Source organism: Seriola aureovittata, chromosome 7 (genome assembly GCF_021018895.1).
Source record: "Seriola aureovittata isolate HTS-2021-v1 ecotype China chromosome 7, ASM2101889v1, whole genome shotgun sequence".
NCBI lineage: Eukaryota > Metazoa > Chordata > Actinopteri > Carangiformes > Carangidae > Seriola > Seriola aureovittata.
In genome coordinates, this window is record NC_079370.1 from 21,799,291 (window position 1) to 21,817,435 (window position 18,145).

General features: G+C 39.4%; 1 protein-coding gene across 1 annotated transcript; it reads left to right on the top strand.

Annotated features, from left to right (window-relative positions):
• Positions 1-1,693: 1,693 nt before the first annotated feature.
• Positions 1,694-14,367, top strand: LOC130171598 (galanin receptor type 1-like). The gene is made up of 3 exons (XM_056379654.1): positions 1,694-2,758; positions 2,850-2,915; positions 11,471-14,367. The coding sequence occupies exons 1-3, from the start codon at positions 2,093-2,095 to the stop codon at positions 11,789-11,791; spliced, it is 1,053 nt and encodes a 350-aa protein (XP_056235629.1). The 5' UTR covers positions 1,694-2,092; the 3' UTR covers positions 11,792-14,367.
• Positions 14,368-18,145: the final 3,778 nt, after the last annotated feature.

An 18,145-nucleotide genomic window follows, 5' to 3' on the forward strand; every position in this document is an offset into this window, starting at 1 on the left:
CAAGGTGATGATAGATCAGTGTTGAGTTCACAGCTTGTTTCTGCTGCCCCAGGTGGCCAAAATATCAGTTAACGTAAGTTGGTTTAAGACTAAAGGCGTCACAGTAGCATTCACAGTAAGTGGAGTCAAACTTACTAGTTCAATGTCTACGTGCTAATTAGCAGTTCAATATTGTCACTGATGAGCACGTGTACAATGTGAGCACGAAAACTTTCACTGTATGGCTTCATTTCTAGAAATATAAACAGACTTCAAGTGTGAGGTTGCAGGAGATTCAAGTGCATTTTCATTATTCTACTGCTACTGGATAACAGAAGTTTACAGTGATGGATATTTCTTGAAAATTAGAGTTGAAATGATCGATCAACCCATTTAAGTAATTTTCAAGCAAAAATACCAAAGTGATCAGAGTCCACCTTCACATTGTGAGGAATTACTTTCTAGTTCTGTTATTTGAGTTCAGAACAATGAAGCAATCTATAGAAATCATGTTAGGGCTTTGGTTACTGTGATTGCCTTTTCTCACTATTTTCTGTCAGCTTATAGAGCAGATGATTACCAGCACACTAATCAATAATAAAAATAATCATACAACCATTACAACTATTGACTGATCATATCAGATAGGGCCAGCTCTTCTGGGTAATTGATTAAACAAAGGTTAGTGCAGCAGCAGAGTCGGGTGTTTATCTTGTGATTATGAAGACAAATGTTATTACTCTAGTTTTTCAATATTGTGTTTTCAGTGAAGCACGGTGTGATAAAGCTCAGCTCAGAGACTTTAAGTGAACAATAAGTCAACTGCTCACATGAAATCTTCACCAGCAAGCTCTACGACTTTGACTTTAACATGACCCTTCAGTCTCCAGAGGAATGTGCACATCTTGAGGGAGTGCAGCCAGTGTGACCTTTAAGTCAAAAACTACTGAATAATTTTCTGCTTTTGAATCTTATATTGCCAGAGTCTCTTGCAAAAGAAATGCATTAAAATTTGAGTGTGTATGAATTTTTTTTTTCTTTTGTGTGTGAATTTCTTATAAATATTAAAGTTTCACCACTGAGGAAGTCTACATTTGTGGACACACTATTCTGTTATAATAAGCTATATATGTACTCTTGAGGTGTTTGAGCACTGTTGTAAAGAGAGATTAAAGATATGAGACTTATAAAATCCCTTTTTATTTATTTGTTTATTTATTTTAGTGTTGTGACTTGTTGATTCTGCACTTTAACATTACAGTATCTTGTCTGCACAGCTGTCAGTGTATCTGGGACATCCTAATTAGACCAACTTAAGTCCTTGCTTATTATACATTTTTCATTCATGCATATAAGTTTCTGAAATAACGTGCACAGGAAGCCCCAAATCCCAACACTGAAGTTTTTATATGTTTAGAAAGCTTATTTCTCCCTTATGACAGAAGACAATGAAACTCAAATAAGGCAATCATAGCAAGCAGTCCAGGCGGATAATTTCAATAACATTTGCTCTCAGATCATACTGTGTCATAACTAAATGAATCTGACTAAGACGATGGTATTAGCCTCTGGCATCTCAATTGCACAAGGTTTCAGAAAGGAGAAAAAATATCAGGATAAGTAGTTCTTTTTTTTTCTCTCTCTCAGGATTTCTTGGGAGGTGGTGCTGACGTGACTGACACAGCCCAACCCCTGCTATAATGTGAAGGAAAAAGTCCAGACGCAGAGAAATAGGCTGCAGAGTGCAGCAGCAGCAGCAGCAGCAGCGCGGTCGGTGCGCAGACGCATCAGGTGCGCGCCAAGAGAAAGGGACTCCAAGACGCACAGCGGCGTGACTGATGAACGCTGTTTAGTAACTAGATAGCTTTGGGAGACTTGTTAACTCGTGGTGTGAGGTAGCCTGTAAGAATAAAGCGGACGATTTGCCGAAAACCTTGAGATAAAGACACAGGAGAGCAAAAACAATATGTACAGGAGCGCTAAAGGAGGCGCACCAGACCATAAACCCCAACTCTGAAAACTCCGTGTCATGAAACAGCAGTGGCACACAGACCTCCTGTAGGTCGGTCTGGCAACATTTCGAGTTCATCTAAAAGGGAAAAAAAAGAAAATCATGAACTTATCCGAGTCTGTTTGGCTCTTGGAAGAGCCGTGTAACCTGAGCAGAGTGGAGGAAGAGGACCAGAAACTTTTATTCGGGATCGGCATGGATAATTTCATCACGCTGCTGGTTTTCGGGCTCATCTTTACGCTCGGTGTGCTGGGCAACTCCATGGTGATCACCGTGCTGGCCCGGAGCAAACCGGGGAAACCGCGCAGCACCACCAACATATTCATCCTCAACCTGAGCATAGCGGACCTCTCCTACCTGCTCTTCTGTGTCCCCTTCCAGTCCACCGTCTACATGATGCCGACGTGGGTCCTGGGCGCATTCATCTGCAAATTCATCCACTATTTCTTCACTGTGTCCATGCTGGTGAGCATCTTCACCCTGTCTGCCATGTCCGTGGACCGGTACATCGCCATCGTGCACTCGAGAAAGTCCTCCTCTATCCGGGTGGCGAGGCATGCTTTGATCGGAGTGGTGGTGATTTGGATACTTTCTCTGGCCATGGCTGCGCCTATCATGTATTACCAGAACATCTTTCACAGAGGGGAGAATCACACCTTTTGCTGGGAAGTGTGGCCAGATCAAACCCAGAAGAAAGTCTATGTGGTTTGCACCTTTGTGTTTGGTTATGTGTTGCCTCTGCTGCTGATTTCCTTCTGTTATGCAAAGGTAAGAAAAGCTTGGGTCATTTCATAATTATGGAAATGATTCACCTATAAAAAACCTTACCTTACCTATACCTTTATTTCTTTACTTACAGGTTTTAAATCACTTGCACAAAAAACTAAGAAATATGTCCAAAAAGTCAGAGGCATCAAAGAAAAAGGTATGTATTAAACCAGTCTCTTTGGGGGGCTGGGGTTTTTAACAAGGCTTGCAGCCATATGTTGGCAAACTTGTCTGACTGTAATGAGTTGCAAACACTGAATACATACTGGAAAACAAAAGTAGATGGGATGATTTGCCACCTGTTGAATTACTGCAGAATCACATACATTTGCAGGACATAAAATAATGAAAAAGATAAGATAAGATAGTCACTTATTAATCCCACAGTGCAGAAATTTGCAAAAAAAACACAACTGTAAAATGGCACAAGTTGAAGTTAAGAAGTCCAGAGAAAATAAAGCTTAAATCACTGAAAATACTGGGTGTGTAATAAATGTTCCTTTGAAATTCACCTTCTGAACCCCTGAATTTTTGTTTAACACCATTATCTGACATGATGATGATGATGATTTCACTAACGATGATTATGGTGATGAATGGTGTCAGCCTTTATATAAATTTTAACACACAAGTCATACCTTCACTGAAGTACCTTCCCTCTCTCTGGATCAGCGTTTTTCACGGTTCACTAAGCTGCAGCCCTCTTCCTCTGGCGACATATGGTTTGATTCAAAGCAGAGGTCAGCGTTCTTGGCCTTTAGGAAGATATATATCACAGTTACACTGCCCCACGCTCCTACACACATTATTCAGCCAAGGTCTAGTACCATATGCTTTACCATTTCCTCAATTTCAACAGGCAGCCAGAGGGAACTATTTTCATCCTTTCCATTTTCCTTATGGTAGAAAAAATGAATATTAATGCTATAATCCTCAATGTTAACCGGCCCACTCGAGCAAAGTGGCCAAAAGCCAATGTGCAATCAAAGTGCAATCTAGTCTTCATTATTCTTGTTGGAGGTCATTTAGTTTCCCAGAGAGCCAGTTATCGGCTGTCGCCCACTTCATTGTCAGTCTGTCCGTCCATTGTTCGTCACAGCCGGGCAGTTTAGCAGCTCTTGATCAGCTGAGAGGGGAAGGGTTGATGAGAATGTAAAATGTGCACCTACTTATACATACATGCTTTATTGCATGAGGCTTAAAACAAGAGTGGGAGGTAGAACAGGGACTCTGAGATATTCTGATAATGCAGAGTGCTGAGGGATGATGCACAGAGGGAATGTTATGCTGACAGCTTTGTGAGAAACGGTTGGCAAACAGCGCATTAAACCCAGACTACAATACATAAATTAGCTTGGTGGGGAACCTGCTGTTTAACTATGACTAATGTCCGAACAGATCTGAGTGTGCTATCAACAATGAGAGAAACACACACAGTGGTGCAAAAATGAGTAATTTTACAATGAAAGCTGCAACATCCCCATTTCCTTTTTTTTTTATGAATACACAAGTACGGTGCTTGTGCCAAAATTGTTGTGTTTCCTTGGCAGTGTATCATTTTTCCAGCGTGTGTCATGGAAAGTGTTTCATGATAAGAAGATTAATGTGCAGCATACAGTAAATCACAGAATCAAAATGAATATGAATAATGTGCATAAGGATGCGAATAGATCAATCACTGTCATATTTTTGTTTGTATTATTTTAAAGCACAGAATAATAAACAGAAAAGAGAATTAGTTAAGAACGACCTGCAAACTTTATAGACTTAAAGAGCTATAGAGATATGAAAGCTACTCCCCCCAAAGTTGTTTTCACTTCCTTCCATGGTGTGAAATCTAGCTAGATTTCTAGATGCTGCCATGCAAAACACATTTTTAAGAGTAAACAAATTTTGGTACGACATCTATCCCATCACAGGTCCCCTGGCTACCTTCTCCTCACTCTAACTGAGATGCTGTGAAAACATAACCTGGCTCTTCTGCTGCAGTGTGTGTGTCCTGTGGTTAACTCAACACACCATAACTGTTGTGCAGCTGTCAACAATTGGGCCTCTGTTATTGATGTGTAATCATGTGAATAATTGCAGTGCGAGCGTTAGACAAGACGATCAAATCCTCTCATATATCTATCCATTGGGTATGTAGCTACAGCCAGGAGACTGTTAGCTTAGCTTAGCATAATGACTGGAACAGGTCAAACTGGCCAAAGGTAACCTACCAACTACCAGCACCTCTAAAGCTCGCTAATATTGTTTTAAACTGAGATAAGGTTATTGCTACATTAATACAATATCTACAATTATTGTGACTCAGGAGAGTTCATGTATCATTCCAAGATTCGCTACTATCCTTGTAGTCACACCATTTCAATTGCCTGACTTAGCTACCATATTGGCCCAAATGTGAGATGACACTGATTTTAGGACAGCTCCCTTTTCCAATATCTGTTTTTGAGAAAATTACTTTGTGAGGAAACACTTTGACCCCCGTCCTGTTGGGAAAGTTCCCCTGAGATAACATTAATCTAAGAAGAAGAGTCATCATTGAAGCTTTTTCTATTTTCTATTGGTGGCAGTCAAAATCATTTGAGGGAGATATTAACTGTAATTACCAATAATTACTGCAAATGTTTTTTCTATCTCCTTTGCTTGTAATTATGGTCTAGAAGATATTATGTAAATAAGGTATGTGTGCAGGATTATGTCGTGTCCAGGTGCATTGACTGCCTGTTTTCTCCGCTGTGGTATCGACCATATCGCTCTGAAAGAAAGGGAACAAGCTTATCTCCTGTGTTCCGTTGTGCTAATAAACTAGATTATCTCAAAGGAAAATCATTATTACACTGGCTTCAATTGTTATTAATTAATCATGAGGTTGGTGTCACGTTTTCAAGTAAATGAGACAAGACAAGACATAAGACAGCGTCCTCGGTGGGAAGCAGACGGAGTTTGCTTAAAAAAAGTGTTTAATCATTAGTTTGTGTGGTTCACCTGGGTCTCAACACCTCACTACCAGGACTGTGAAATACAATGTCAGTGACAGCTGGGAAAAGCAAGGTTACTCCCACTCCTGTTGTGAAATACAAACTTCTTATCACCCTCAGACACCCACAGTAGGAATCAGACAACAGCCTCCAACAGTCAAATGAACCACTGTCAAAAGCCAAATCGCCAAAAACAGTGGTAAATCTTCCTTTGTCTTTCTGGAAGGTGTTTGTGCAAAGATGTGATAAATATGTTTTAAACAAATCTTTTAACCCCTCTGGTTTTATGTCATGTTCAGATAGAAATGAAAGAAAATCTGAACTACTGTTGCTTTCTGCTTTAGAAAATAAAAGCCTTATTTACTTTGGTTCTTGGGTAATGTCCTTGCGAATCATGAGGTTCATTATACTTGGCAAACAATTATGTTTTCACTGGATTCTCAGTGTTGAACCAAGGGTTAAAAGCCAGAAATTGATACTGTATGATTTCGGAGTTTTCGCTGAGTCAGGCATCCAGATGGAGCACACAGTTGGTTATGGATACTTCACAGTCATCTTGAAATTGTTTAACAGCATCTGCAAAGTGAAATGGGGACAGCTCATGCTTCAGGGACTAATCTGCTTATTGACAGGATGGTGTTACTATCACATGAGTGTTACTATTGTAAACTAAGTGTTGGATGAATTAATAACTGTAATTTATTTTTGTGCTAGCTTCAGTTTATTAACAGCAAAGTAAAGTTATATAAGTGTAAATCATACCTTTGAATTGAATTAATACATGAAACAAACATAAATCCATACACCAGTTACGTTTTCCGCATGGTTTTCATGGTGCAGATACGTCTCATTGTACCCTCTTCTTCTGCAATGTTGATCTCAATACACTCAACTCCCAAATAGTCACATAATGGTTTTGGATGGAAACAGAAACACTCATTAATTTGCATTTTTCTTTGGCTGATTTTGGTCCAAATTTGCACTGTGGACACCTGGCTAGTGTCAGTCTTTGATTTAAACTCATTCTGCCTCCAAAACTTACACATAACATAACATAAATAAAAAATAAATTAATTAAAAAAAACTCCTTAGCACTCTACCCTAACTTCAGTGACAAAGAAATTGCCACTCCTTACAGTAGTAAGTGATGGGACATTGGATTACTAACCTTTAAGGTTAGCATTAAGTTGTAGTTAGCATTAACCTGGATCCTGCTCTTTTTTTTTTTACCCTGTTAATATTAAATTACTAACCTTTTCTACAAACATCTTAATAAAAGAATGAAGTTATATTTTCCCAGGGGTCTTACAGATTGGATTTTACTCAGTATTTTTATAAAACTTATGTGCTTTTATACTTCTGAGGCAGAAAAGGAAGTGACGCACATCTGGGGACCCTGAAGAAGCACTGCAGTGCCCAGATGTTAAGTCTGTCTTGTGGCTGCAATGTATTACGGGCTGTTGGGCTGCTGTCAGAAACAGCATCATTAGAGCAACCTCTCACAAATTCAAGACACAGGCACATTGATGGATTTCTCCCAGTACAATGACGATTTTTGAGTGTTGGTGCAAAACCCCCTTTGATTCTGACAAACTGATGCCAAAACCTGATGATTTTCACTGATGTCTTACATGGCTGAACATCTTCCTGCAAATGAAATCAAATTCGTAACTGAACTAGAAACATTATTTTTTAAGGATCCATTTATTTATTGAAAAAGCAAAAATGCAGCAAAATGGCACAGTGAGCCCAGAATTACAGAGCACATCACATCACAATAACTGTTAATGTTTTTCATGGTTCTGTTTTATCCCATTAAGGAAAAAAAAATCTGTCTTGTGCCCTGATATCCAGCTTTGACTATCATTACTTCAGTACAGTAATATCTTCACATTAACACTGTAAAAATGTTACGTAAGAATAAGATGGATCATTGAAAGGTTAATACCTCGATATCCAAAATGAATGACATCTTTTAATTATTTTTTTTAAGACATTTCAGTGATCAGCTGACAGCTTCTGACAAATGAGTTTTACAAGTAGAGACAGTGCGGCTGGAGAGACGGAGCTGAGAGGGATGGATTTTATTAGGTTCTTCTTCCTGTGGAGATGCTGCTGTTTATATTAGCCTAACTGATGGCTCTCGGGGGGTCAAGGTGAAGATATGAATGTGTTATGGAGGCTATCTAAACAGCACTGCGATATTAACATACTGCTACACTGAAACTGTGGGAACCTGTCCCTGGGTACCGTGTGGGAGTGTGTATGTGTCAGTGTGTGTGTGTGTGTGTGTGTGTGTGTGTGTATGTGGTGTATGCACACTTGTGTAAGAGGGTTGGGCTGATATCGCAGGCCAATATTGACCTTTCATTTCAAATTGGATATGGGCCAGCCGTCGTTTACCTCTGAAATGATCGATGAGGTGCAGTTACATTACACATTTATTGTAAAAAAAAAAAAAAAAAAAAAAGAAAAGAAAAAAAAAGATCAACACTGCCCTGGACTGTGGGAAGATCTTAAATTGAAAAGATGATCATAAAGCATTTCATCAGACTGCACAAACATGTTATTATACTACTCATCAGTGGAGATGCAGCCGTCCCTACAGTTAATTAATTTTGCTCTGAGTTGAAAAGTTCACTATTTGTGTTTTAGAAGAAAAAGAAACCAAATTACAGCCCCAGTAAACTGCTTGTGCTTTTGCCATATTGATTTTCTTTGTTGTTCATGGCATTTAAATCTTGATTAATACTTTATTTTGTGTGTATGTGTGTGTGTGTGTGTGGGTTGTAAACACTGACAAATGAGAACATGTTAGCTAACAGTTGCTTACACATCCAACAGGCACGGAGCAACAGTGATGTGGAGTAGGTTTAACTCTGAAAGCAGCTGCCTGCTGCAGCTAATAATAATGACACTGATGAGACTGAGACTGAACCAGACATTGAAGTTGTGGGCCAGAAAACTATGACATTTGGCTTCAAACAAAAATGCTAAAAAGTTAACTGAGGCTATCTACAGGGCCGGGTGATAACTGACCCCTCTCCCCTCCCTTGATTACCTCTCACATTACACATTGTCATTTGATCAGTTATTAATATAAAGTATGATAAGTGCAGCTTTAATAGTATGGGCATAAGAGAGGTGGATATGAACATAGCTCTGCATTTTCAAGCATCAAATATTCCCACATTCACCAATTAAAGTAGAAAACACTTGAGAGTTTCTATCACCGTGAGACTCCTCCTCGCCTTTCTGACATGTGTTTGAACTTCTTGATACAAAGTCTGCATGAGTCAAATGTCATTATGTAAATTCATAATTTCTTAATATGAATGCATGTATTCATTTTGCTACATTGTGTTTATCATTCTGACTTGTCTGTATTGCTCTTCCTGTATCTTTCCCTGCTTGATATGTCACTTTACAATTTACACACACGATTTGGTTGTTACCTGCTCAGATGCTTTTTTAGTTTCAATGACAGAAGCTAATGAGTTCTGGAATAAATCCACTTGCTGTCAAGACAAATGCAGTGGAGGGGCCCAGAAGATCAGGCAGCATTTTTGTGATGACACATTCCAGCTGTTGCCATTGGCTTTACTGATATATAACATTCAACACTTTCCTCTTAGATCAAAAAGAAAATTGGTTTGCTGTAATTGTCACCATAAGTTATCACATTTTCTTAAAGTATATCTGCTCAGTATCTTAAATTTTGGGTCTTTATAGTGGAATGTGTGTATAAATGGGTTTTGTGTTATAAACTGGAGGAAACCACTACAGTGTAACTCGCGTCATGACTCAGAGTTTATACATTATTATATACGTTTTCATCTATGGGTGTACTTAATATACAAGATAACATAATTCCATCAGTTGCTCATTAAATGAACTACTCATGAAGTCACTAAGTGACCTTCCTCAGAGGTGATTAGGTGCCAACTGGAAGCCATAACGTGACCGTGTGCGGCGAGGTCTGTTCTTCTGCCATCGTTCTTCTTGCTCAGCCTGTTAATTGCACATTGTGGTTGTTTTTTTTGTTTTGTTTTTTTTTACATTCTTGTCGTTGTTAAACATACAAATCTTCAAGACACGTAGACATGTAGATGTGATTGAAACTGAATTGTGATTGAATTGACTGAAATATTTTCTTTCCACCTTCAAGTGTACCACATCATTTATGTTTATAAGCTTGAGCATTTGCATCAAGGCCAATTCTGATATGAGAGTCATCTGAACATTTACAGGATTGCAGCTGGATCCGCTGAGTGAAATGTCAATAGAATAATATGATTTATGTGGTGCCAGTCAGTTAAGTGTAATACAATTAAGGGTTTTATGAGGCCCTGACTGAGTATGGAATTGCATACAAATTGGTCAACTGTATGTGTTGGTTTCAGCTGGAACTGATACAGCTAATATGATGATCCATATATGATGATGTGTAATGTGAAAGCGGTCGCTCATAATAACAAACCTACAGAGAATTATTACCAACTCTGCAGTGTCCAGATCTAATTAGCATTTTTGCAACTTTTTGCGCATTGTTTTGGGTTTTTCAGGCAGCAGACTTTTTGCTAACATGTTTGTCATAAATATAATATGCCAGTTTTGAAAAAAAGATGATAATAATACCAAGCAGCTTTAAAGTTGGGGTAGCCAGTCATTTGTTGGAGTCAATGGGTAAAAATTCCATAATCATCTATTAGCATATTGTAATTCAAGTGGTCTGAGAGCAAACTAGACGTCTACTCCTCCTCTTGGCTCTTGTTTTCATGTTTGAGAAAAACTAGCCTGTGACAGGAGACTTAGCCAATCACAGGTCTTTTTAAAAGAGAGAGAGCGTTCCTCTTGGCTCTTCTATAAATGCAGATGCGTGTGCAAATCCCTTCAGAGAGAACTTGCTTTACCTCTCGTGGACAGCTTAACAGGCTGCTGACTTCATTTTCCTGTATTACCTAAAAATATCTATAGTGGTTGGTTGTGTAGGTAGATTTACAATGAAAGTAGGAGCTGAGTGGCTATGTTGAATGTTGCTAATAGTTTAGTCTTCCTGCTAACTGTAGGTGCACATCTGCAGCTGTGTTGCTTGTGTTGCGTGCATGTGTATGAAGAATGTGCATATACCTGTGAGGGGAGAGCTGCAGGATGGCGGCTGTATTTTTCTGCCCAGTTTTAAGTAGATGTTTTGGAGGACTGGCTTCTTGCATAATTTAGTCCTGAAGTGATTAGAAAATAAATTCACTCTTGACTCATTCTTGCATTCCTAGTAGATTGCTAACACCATGCTAACACATCAGCATTCGCAAAGCGTTTTCAATAACACCCACTGATGCACTAAACCCAGGTTCATTTCAGGATTTCACATAAACATTTGTGCAGCCTATTTATTTGCTACCAAATGAGCTTAAAATTTACCTGTCCAGGAAGTTCAATCTGTATGAAAAGATAAAAAGAGTATTCAAAGAATTATTCAGTAAAATAAAAATTATATCAGCTTAAAACAGATGAAACAAATTTCTAGGTTTTGTATATCGTAGCAGGAGAAGGTGCGAGAACAAAGAATAACAGCAGAGCTCTAAGGCACCAACCTCTCAAAACTTTATTATTTTATCCTGACTGACACTTACACCTGGGTACAGCAATGTAAATGTTGTCACTGTTGTCCCTGTAGGCACTGACTAAATCTCCCTCCTTTTTCCTCTCTCTCTCTCATGGACCTCAGACGGCTCAGACGGTGCTGGTGGTGGTGGTGGTGTTCTGCCTCTCTTGGCTCCCTCATCACGTTGTTCACCTTTGGGTGGAGTTTGGAACCTTCCCGCTGAACCAGGCGTCCTTTGTGTTACGGGTGGCTGCCCACGGTCTGGCGTACAGCAACTCGTCTGTCAACCCCGTCATCTACGCCTTCCTGTCGGAGAACTTCAGGAAAGCTTACAAGCAGGTGTTCAAGTGTCAGATCGGTACCAGTGACTCCCCGCTCAACGACATTAAGGAGATCCGCAGCAAAGCGGACACGCCGCCCTCGACTAACTGCACCAACGTTTGACTGACGAGGTGTGGATGGTGACATTTAAATAAATTAAGGGCACCTGTCACATTGAAAGTCAGTGTAAAGTCACAGTGGCAGAGCCATCAGACAAAAGTGGGTGTGTGGAAGTTTTTTTTTTCTTTTTAATGTAGCTAAGTGTAGTTGCTTGGATATACAGCTATACTGTTCCACATAAGCGCTGTTCATTATACCTGGAGGAGATAAAGCCCCTGTGGCTTCAGGACATGATTACTCACTCTTTGATCAGTGTCCATTTCCTGCATCTCTTCATTTTACGAAAAAGCGATGGAGTCTGAAACTCAGGAAAATGATGCCCCCTCTGAAGATAACCTGGTTTTGATTACAGAGAATATTTACATATACTTCAAGCCAATACATTAAAAAGGCACCTGCAGACTTCAAAAGTATTAGAAATCTAATTTTCTTTCATGGAGAGTAAGAAGTGCTTTATACAGACTCAAAACATATTCACCTGCTGCTGTTTGAATGTCAGTGTTGGGAATTACTACACTATTGTGGTTGCTTTTCAGGAAGCAGTAAGTGAGTACACCTTCAGATTCAGTAGTTACACTATACGTACTGATCCCAGTAATGCCCTGCTGGCTGATTGCTGTCTTGCTGGGAATTGGATGGTGGGCTCATAATTACACTTAATCCAAGCTGGCTTGCTAATGTTTGCCACTCCAGAGTTGGAGGATGTGTGAACAGGACTGTAGTGGCTAGTTTCACAGAGACTGACTTTGACTATGGCTTATATGTAATTTGAACACCTTAGGTAAAACCATTCTTCCACGCATTCTGGGCACATTTCAGTTTTCAAACTGAGAAAACATGTAAAGCCGCTTTAGGCCGTTTACTTTGCTCTGGAAATATTCAACGGTTAAAAGGGGTTAATTTCACTGGATAAATTTAGCGAACATCATAAAGACACAAAAGAAATTTCAGCAGCATAAAAAGTCGACGCAGTGCAGACCTGTAGTGCACCACAAATGACGATCCACGTTGTCTCATAGTTTCTGGGTTAGCTTGGGTGAAAGGTGGCAAACTTTTCACTCTCTATTTTTTTTTTAAATTGTCCAATTTCCATCAGACTGGCTTAACAGAACAGACAATATTCTGTATTTGTGAAACTGGCCCCCTGTAGTGCAGCCTGCTGTCACTGCTAGGTAATAGAAGTGATGTAATCAGAAGTTGATGAGGACATTTTCCAAGCAAATTACCCACTGTAGGTCACCACTGTAGATAAAAAAAAAAAAATACCATCATCATTGCACTCAGTATAATTAAAGTCTGTATTTTAAACAGATTTGGTTGTAAATATTATGGACACTGAAGCTGACGCCTCACCGCATGTGGCTGTTATGCTATTTTAACAGTTTTGGCATTGTTTCGTGCCGTATGACTGAGCCTATACGACCATACGTTGTATGCCATATGTGACGTGCCAAGCCTCCACACAGCAGCTTTACCTCAGTATATTCAAACAAAATCATTCAAACTATAAATATGAGACCTTTTAACCTGGGCCTGCAGCATCGAACAGCATTTTATGTACATCTTTAAAGTTATGGACTTGAAGGATTGTGTCGCATCCTATTATTCACTTTTTATCTGAAAAAAAGATCACAAATTAAAGTTGAGCATGGATTTTTTTCAGTCTGAGGTCACGCAACCATGTGTCGTGTGGAGGAGAGCGAGTCTGCTGCAGATATGGCTGATTAACACCAACTTCACCCACAGAGGAGGAACTAATCAATGTAATCAGCGAGACTCTCATCCTCCTTGTTAGCAAGAATCTCAGATGTGCGAGTCGAGGATTATTCCCTCAAGGCGGAGGAGGTGCAGCTTAAGAGTCTGGTCACATATAGCGCTGACTGTACAGATGCTGACGCTCCTTGATGCCGCACACAGGACTGAGGAGATGTGCATGGAAACCAGGAGGAACGAAGGACATGGCTATTTGTTGGTGAGATTGTGTTGGTGATGAAACACAACAGTGTTGTTTCCTTTAAAATACAGATAGAAAGAGCCCATGAACAAAAGAAAACGTTTTCAGCGTTGTTTTAGTAACACTTTAGTGAGTAATTATTGAGTTGATGTAGGATATCAATAAAATACTCAATGCATTCTGGTACGGAGACAAGTAATGGAGAGGAAAACGAGTGGTCAGAGAATAAATTGTGTTTGAGAAGGAATTAGAGATAAATCACTAATAAAATCAGAATGAGCCATTTCATCCAGTGTACCCTGCAAATAAACGGACCATCTAATTATAAAAGCACTTATAGTGTAATTTATTTCTAAATCGCCCCCTGAATGTAAATTTGCTACCCTCTTATTCCCTTTACTTTTTCCGTTGTACCTACCAAGATGAATGAAATATTTCCACTTTAATTTGCAGGCTGGTTCTAAAGAGACACTTTTCTATACTTCTCTCTTTTTTTCTTCAGTTTTTCAAACTATAACAGCCGCAAGATTTCTCTTTTACCACGACATTCTGTGAAAGCAAACACAAACACACACTGCACATACTGCTAAGTGAGGACATGCAATAAAGGTGCTGTTTCTTGCAGGATCCACTTTGTTTTTTTTGTTTTTTCCAGTTTATATTTATTCCTTCACTTAGATGATACTGTTTGTACAGTGTTTCTGTGCTTTGTGTGTTCTACTGAGGTTGTCCTGGTGTGTCTTCTCAGCCTTGTTTCCTGTATTCAGCAGTGAAATCAAATGATTTACTAGATTAGAGAGAAAAAAAAAAAGATTATTTTCTTGTCTGTTTAATCTTTCTGTGCTTGAAATGCAACAAGTGAGAAACAGTTAAGGCTGTCTGAAGTGCTCGATATCTGGATGGTATTTTCAAATATATCCAGGCTTTTGATTGTGTCTTTATGCAGTGCTACTTATCTTACTTAAATATATTAAACTCTGTGACATTCCCTTTTTTTGAAATTTTATTTCATAAACAATACCTGCTTTGCATTTTTTTTCTTTTTTTACTTCCACATTCTTTCCGCACAACAAAAAGAAAAAGCTGTTCTCGCGTCTCATTGAAGCCTTCACTTCTATAAAAGGAGTTTTCCTTCAGCCTCGTCGATACAAAACAACAACCCTCACCTCGCTCGCTGTCAGAGTGGGTTGTGGCCAAAAAGAAAGAAAACAGCAGTGCAGGATCCCAGCAGTCAGGTTCCCCGCAGAGCTCGGTTTTGTTGATTACACACTCGTGGAGAACGTTTCCTGGCATCGAATCTACTCAGTGGTCCCTAAGAGGTCTGAGGAAAAGGTCTGTCTTCTCATGATGTTGTACACTGTAAATATCTAGCAAGAAGGGACTCTGGAGTAAAATTAAACTTCACTCACATTTGATTTTGCACATGGGAAAAAAAAAAGTCTCAAGATAACGTTACAGCTGGAGACAGAAACAGCAGTTGTATCCACAGGCGCACTGCTGAGATGAAATTACACGAGAGAAGTTTGGTAAAATCGTAAAATCAAGTTCAGAGGAAACAAGGGACATGGCTGCTTTTATCATTAACCTTTGACTGGAGAGGATGAAACATGAAATCAAACTGAGAACTGAATTGAATTTTATTTTTGTGCTGTGTTAGTATTAACACTGTTGTCTGCTATATTGTTTCTGAGCTCATGTAAAACAAAGACTTGTGCAACTTTTAGTTCTTCATCAGAGCACTGGTCCAGACTGAAATGAAGCTTAGCGTAAGTTCAGTCAGGATCTCTAGTCTCCCTCTTTCACCCCACTCTGTAATCAGCTGAAATTAAGTGCTGGGCAACCAGTAAGATCTCGCCACGATCTCAATCTATCCTATACTTCACACAGCACCTCACCCCCTTATCACATAAGTTGACATCACGATGAGTTCTGATCACATCTCTCACTTTTCCTCTCTTGTTTTGCACATGGCAATAAAAGTTTATTCGTTAAGCAAATGAGTCTCTCCTGATTGAATTATCTCAACAGCACTTATGTAGATGTGTTTTTAGATGTGATTCTGGCAATATTCAGTGGAGTACTCTTTAATACAGCCCCACACAGCTGCTAGTGTGGCTGTGGATTCTTAGTGTATTAGTAAAATGATAGGATCGTGTGCTATGGCAGCTAATACTAATGTAAATCTGCTTGCCTTCAGGTTCACTGTGAAGGTAAGAGAAGGAGAAATCCTAGTTCAAGGCATGTCAGCTTTATTGCCATTCATCCACATGCAAAGTAAACGGCTGAACGAAATGTCGTCGTCATGGACCAAAGTGCAAAAAACAGTGCAACATACTGTGACAATGAAAGCATGTGTGTTGCATGTGACTACTGGCGCTTAAGGTGCTGTGTGCGCACCTGAATGTAAGCAGTAAAAAGTAGCCGTGGTTGACATGATAAATAATAAATACTTGCTAATGCAAATTAGAAACAGCATAAGCAGAATAAGAGGTGGAATAAAGTGTCACAGAGGATGAGCCGGACTGAAAAGCTGGACTGTTGCCTCCTATCATCCTAAGCTTGGCCTGAGCCACAATGTGTGTGTGTGTATGTGTGTGTGTGTGAGGGTGTTTTGCTGCCACAGATGCTCTTTCTGTGACTGCTACCAGTTATTCTAACCCCCTCTGAGCTGTATCACACCTCCGCCTTGTTAACCAGTAGGTCTGCCTGCCTACCTTCCCTCCAAAATCATTATTACATGAGCATGTATGAAACAGACATCAGTGCCATTTATAGCATCCCCCCCCCCCCAACAAATCATCTTGGCCATTCAAGTTTACCTGTTATATCACTCAGGTAGCTGCAGCAACAGAAGAACAATGGCTCTTTGTTGACGTCAAACTGATCTCATTCCCGCCTTAAGAGCAGCTCTGCCTCTGATGAACAGTTTCAAAAGCAAAAATGTCAAAGTGTGTGACAGAAAAATTACCTCCACAACTTGGGATTAATGATGCTCTCTTTTATATTTCACAGATATGGTCATATTTCTCATTACAGCTGCATAGAGATAATGAGTCATAACTGTCTTTTTACTAAAAACTAATGAACTGATTTTGGCTCCATAAAAGAAATAGAATCAGGAAGAATAGGCGAGTAACACTTTGTCTCACCTCGTGTTTTTTTTGTCATGTGTTACATCATGCTTCTTTATTTCTTTCTACTGAAAAATACATGTATTACCTCCAATCTTACAATCACACATTGAGATTGACACAAAAGCTAAGTGCCACTCACAGTTTTTTTTTTTCTTTTTAACTCCACTACAGGATAAGACAAAAAGCACTCTCACAGCAAGCAGCAGAAAAAAGCACTTGACCGAAGCAGTGATCAACGTCGAGACCCGAGAGTTCACTCAGTCACTCATTCATAAAGAAACATGTTGCTCACTCTACCCACGTACAGACAGTGCTGCCATATTTCTTTCCGAGCCGGCTGTTATCTAATTGACGTTGATGGAGCACGAATGTGGTTCAAGTTCAGCGTCACAGAGCAGCGCTACAGACTGGAGATACAATTGAAAAGGTCGCCCATTACCGAGAGTGAGTGTTGCTGCACTTAACCTTTGAAAATATTCATTAAAGCCCATGTGACCTGCTATTAATTCCCTCTATTAAACGAAAGATGAGGTTTTTTTTTTTTTTTTTTTTTTAACACAAACATTGTTGAAAACGAGTATTCTCCATCCAACTTTACGGGAAGTAATGTGAATTGAATTTCTTTGATTAACTGTAGTCTGAAAAGCTGTTTTGCCTCTCTGCCTCTCTGCAGGGCAGGTGGACGTCATGCTGTGAATGTTTGAGCTCTTGCAATTATGACTGATGCATGATTAGTGGAGACACGGTTTGGACTCAACATGTAAAGAATGTTATGTTATGTTTTCATAATTTAGAATAATAAGGAATTCTAACTTCAAAGATCATGCATATGCTGTTGGCAGGAGCAAACTACAATCTAGGAGCAGCAGTAAAGTTCATGTCAGCAGCATTAGGAAAACTAAAGTTTTTTTTTTTTTTACATACTTCTGCACTTACTTGTGGGAAAATATCATACATACAACAGGCTGTTATTTCTCCTTGTGTAGCTTTGCTTGCAGGTCGCTGTGATCATGCGATACATGGACACTGCAAAAACCCTTTCTAGAGTGAAAAACCAATTACCACAGCTACATGTCTATTCCCAGAAAAGCATTAGGGAAACAGCATGGGCTTTCCCAACTGGAGAGCATGGTCTGGGCTGACTCACTAACACAATAGCAGAAAAAAAAAATTGTTATGTGAGCACATGCAATGTTGACAGCCTCAGAACTGAAGAGAAAGAATCTTAAAGTAACGGTTTAGTTTAATTTCTTCACAGAATCAAGAGTA

Bases quoted from the DNA above. Each gene is read 5' to 3' on its own strand.
- LOC130171598 (XM_056379654.1), top strand. From the start codon at position 2,093: ATGAACTTATCCGAGTCTGTTTGGCTCTTGGAAGAGCCGTGTAACCTG. The intron at 2,759-2,849 runs GTAAGAAAAGCT...CTTTACTTACAG, and splicing joins TTTCCTTCTGTTATGCAAAG to GTTTTAAATCACTTGCACAA. The intron at 2,916-11,470 runs GTATGTATTAAA...CATGGACCTCAG, and splicing joins CAGAGGCATCAAAGAAAAAG to ACGGCTCAGACGGTGCTGGT.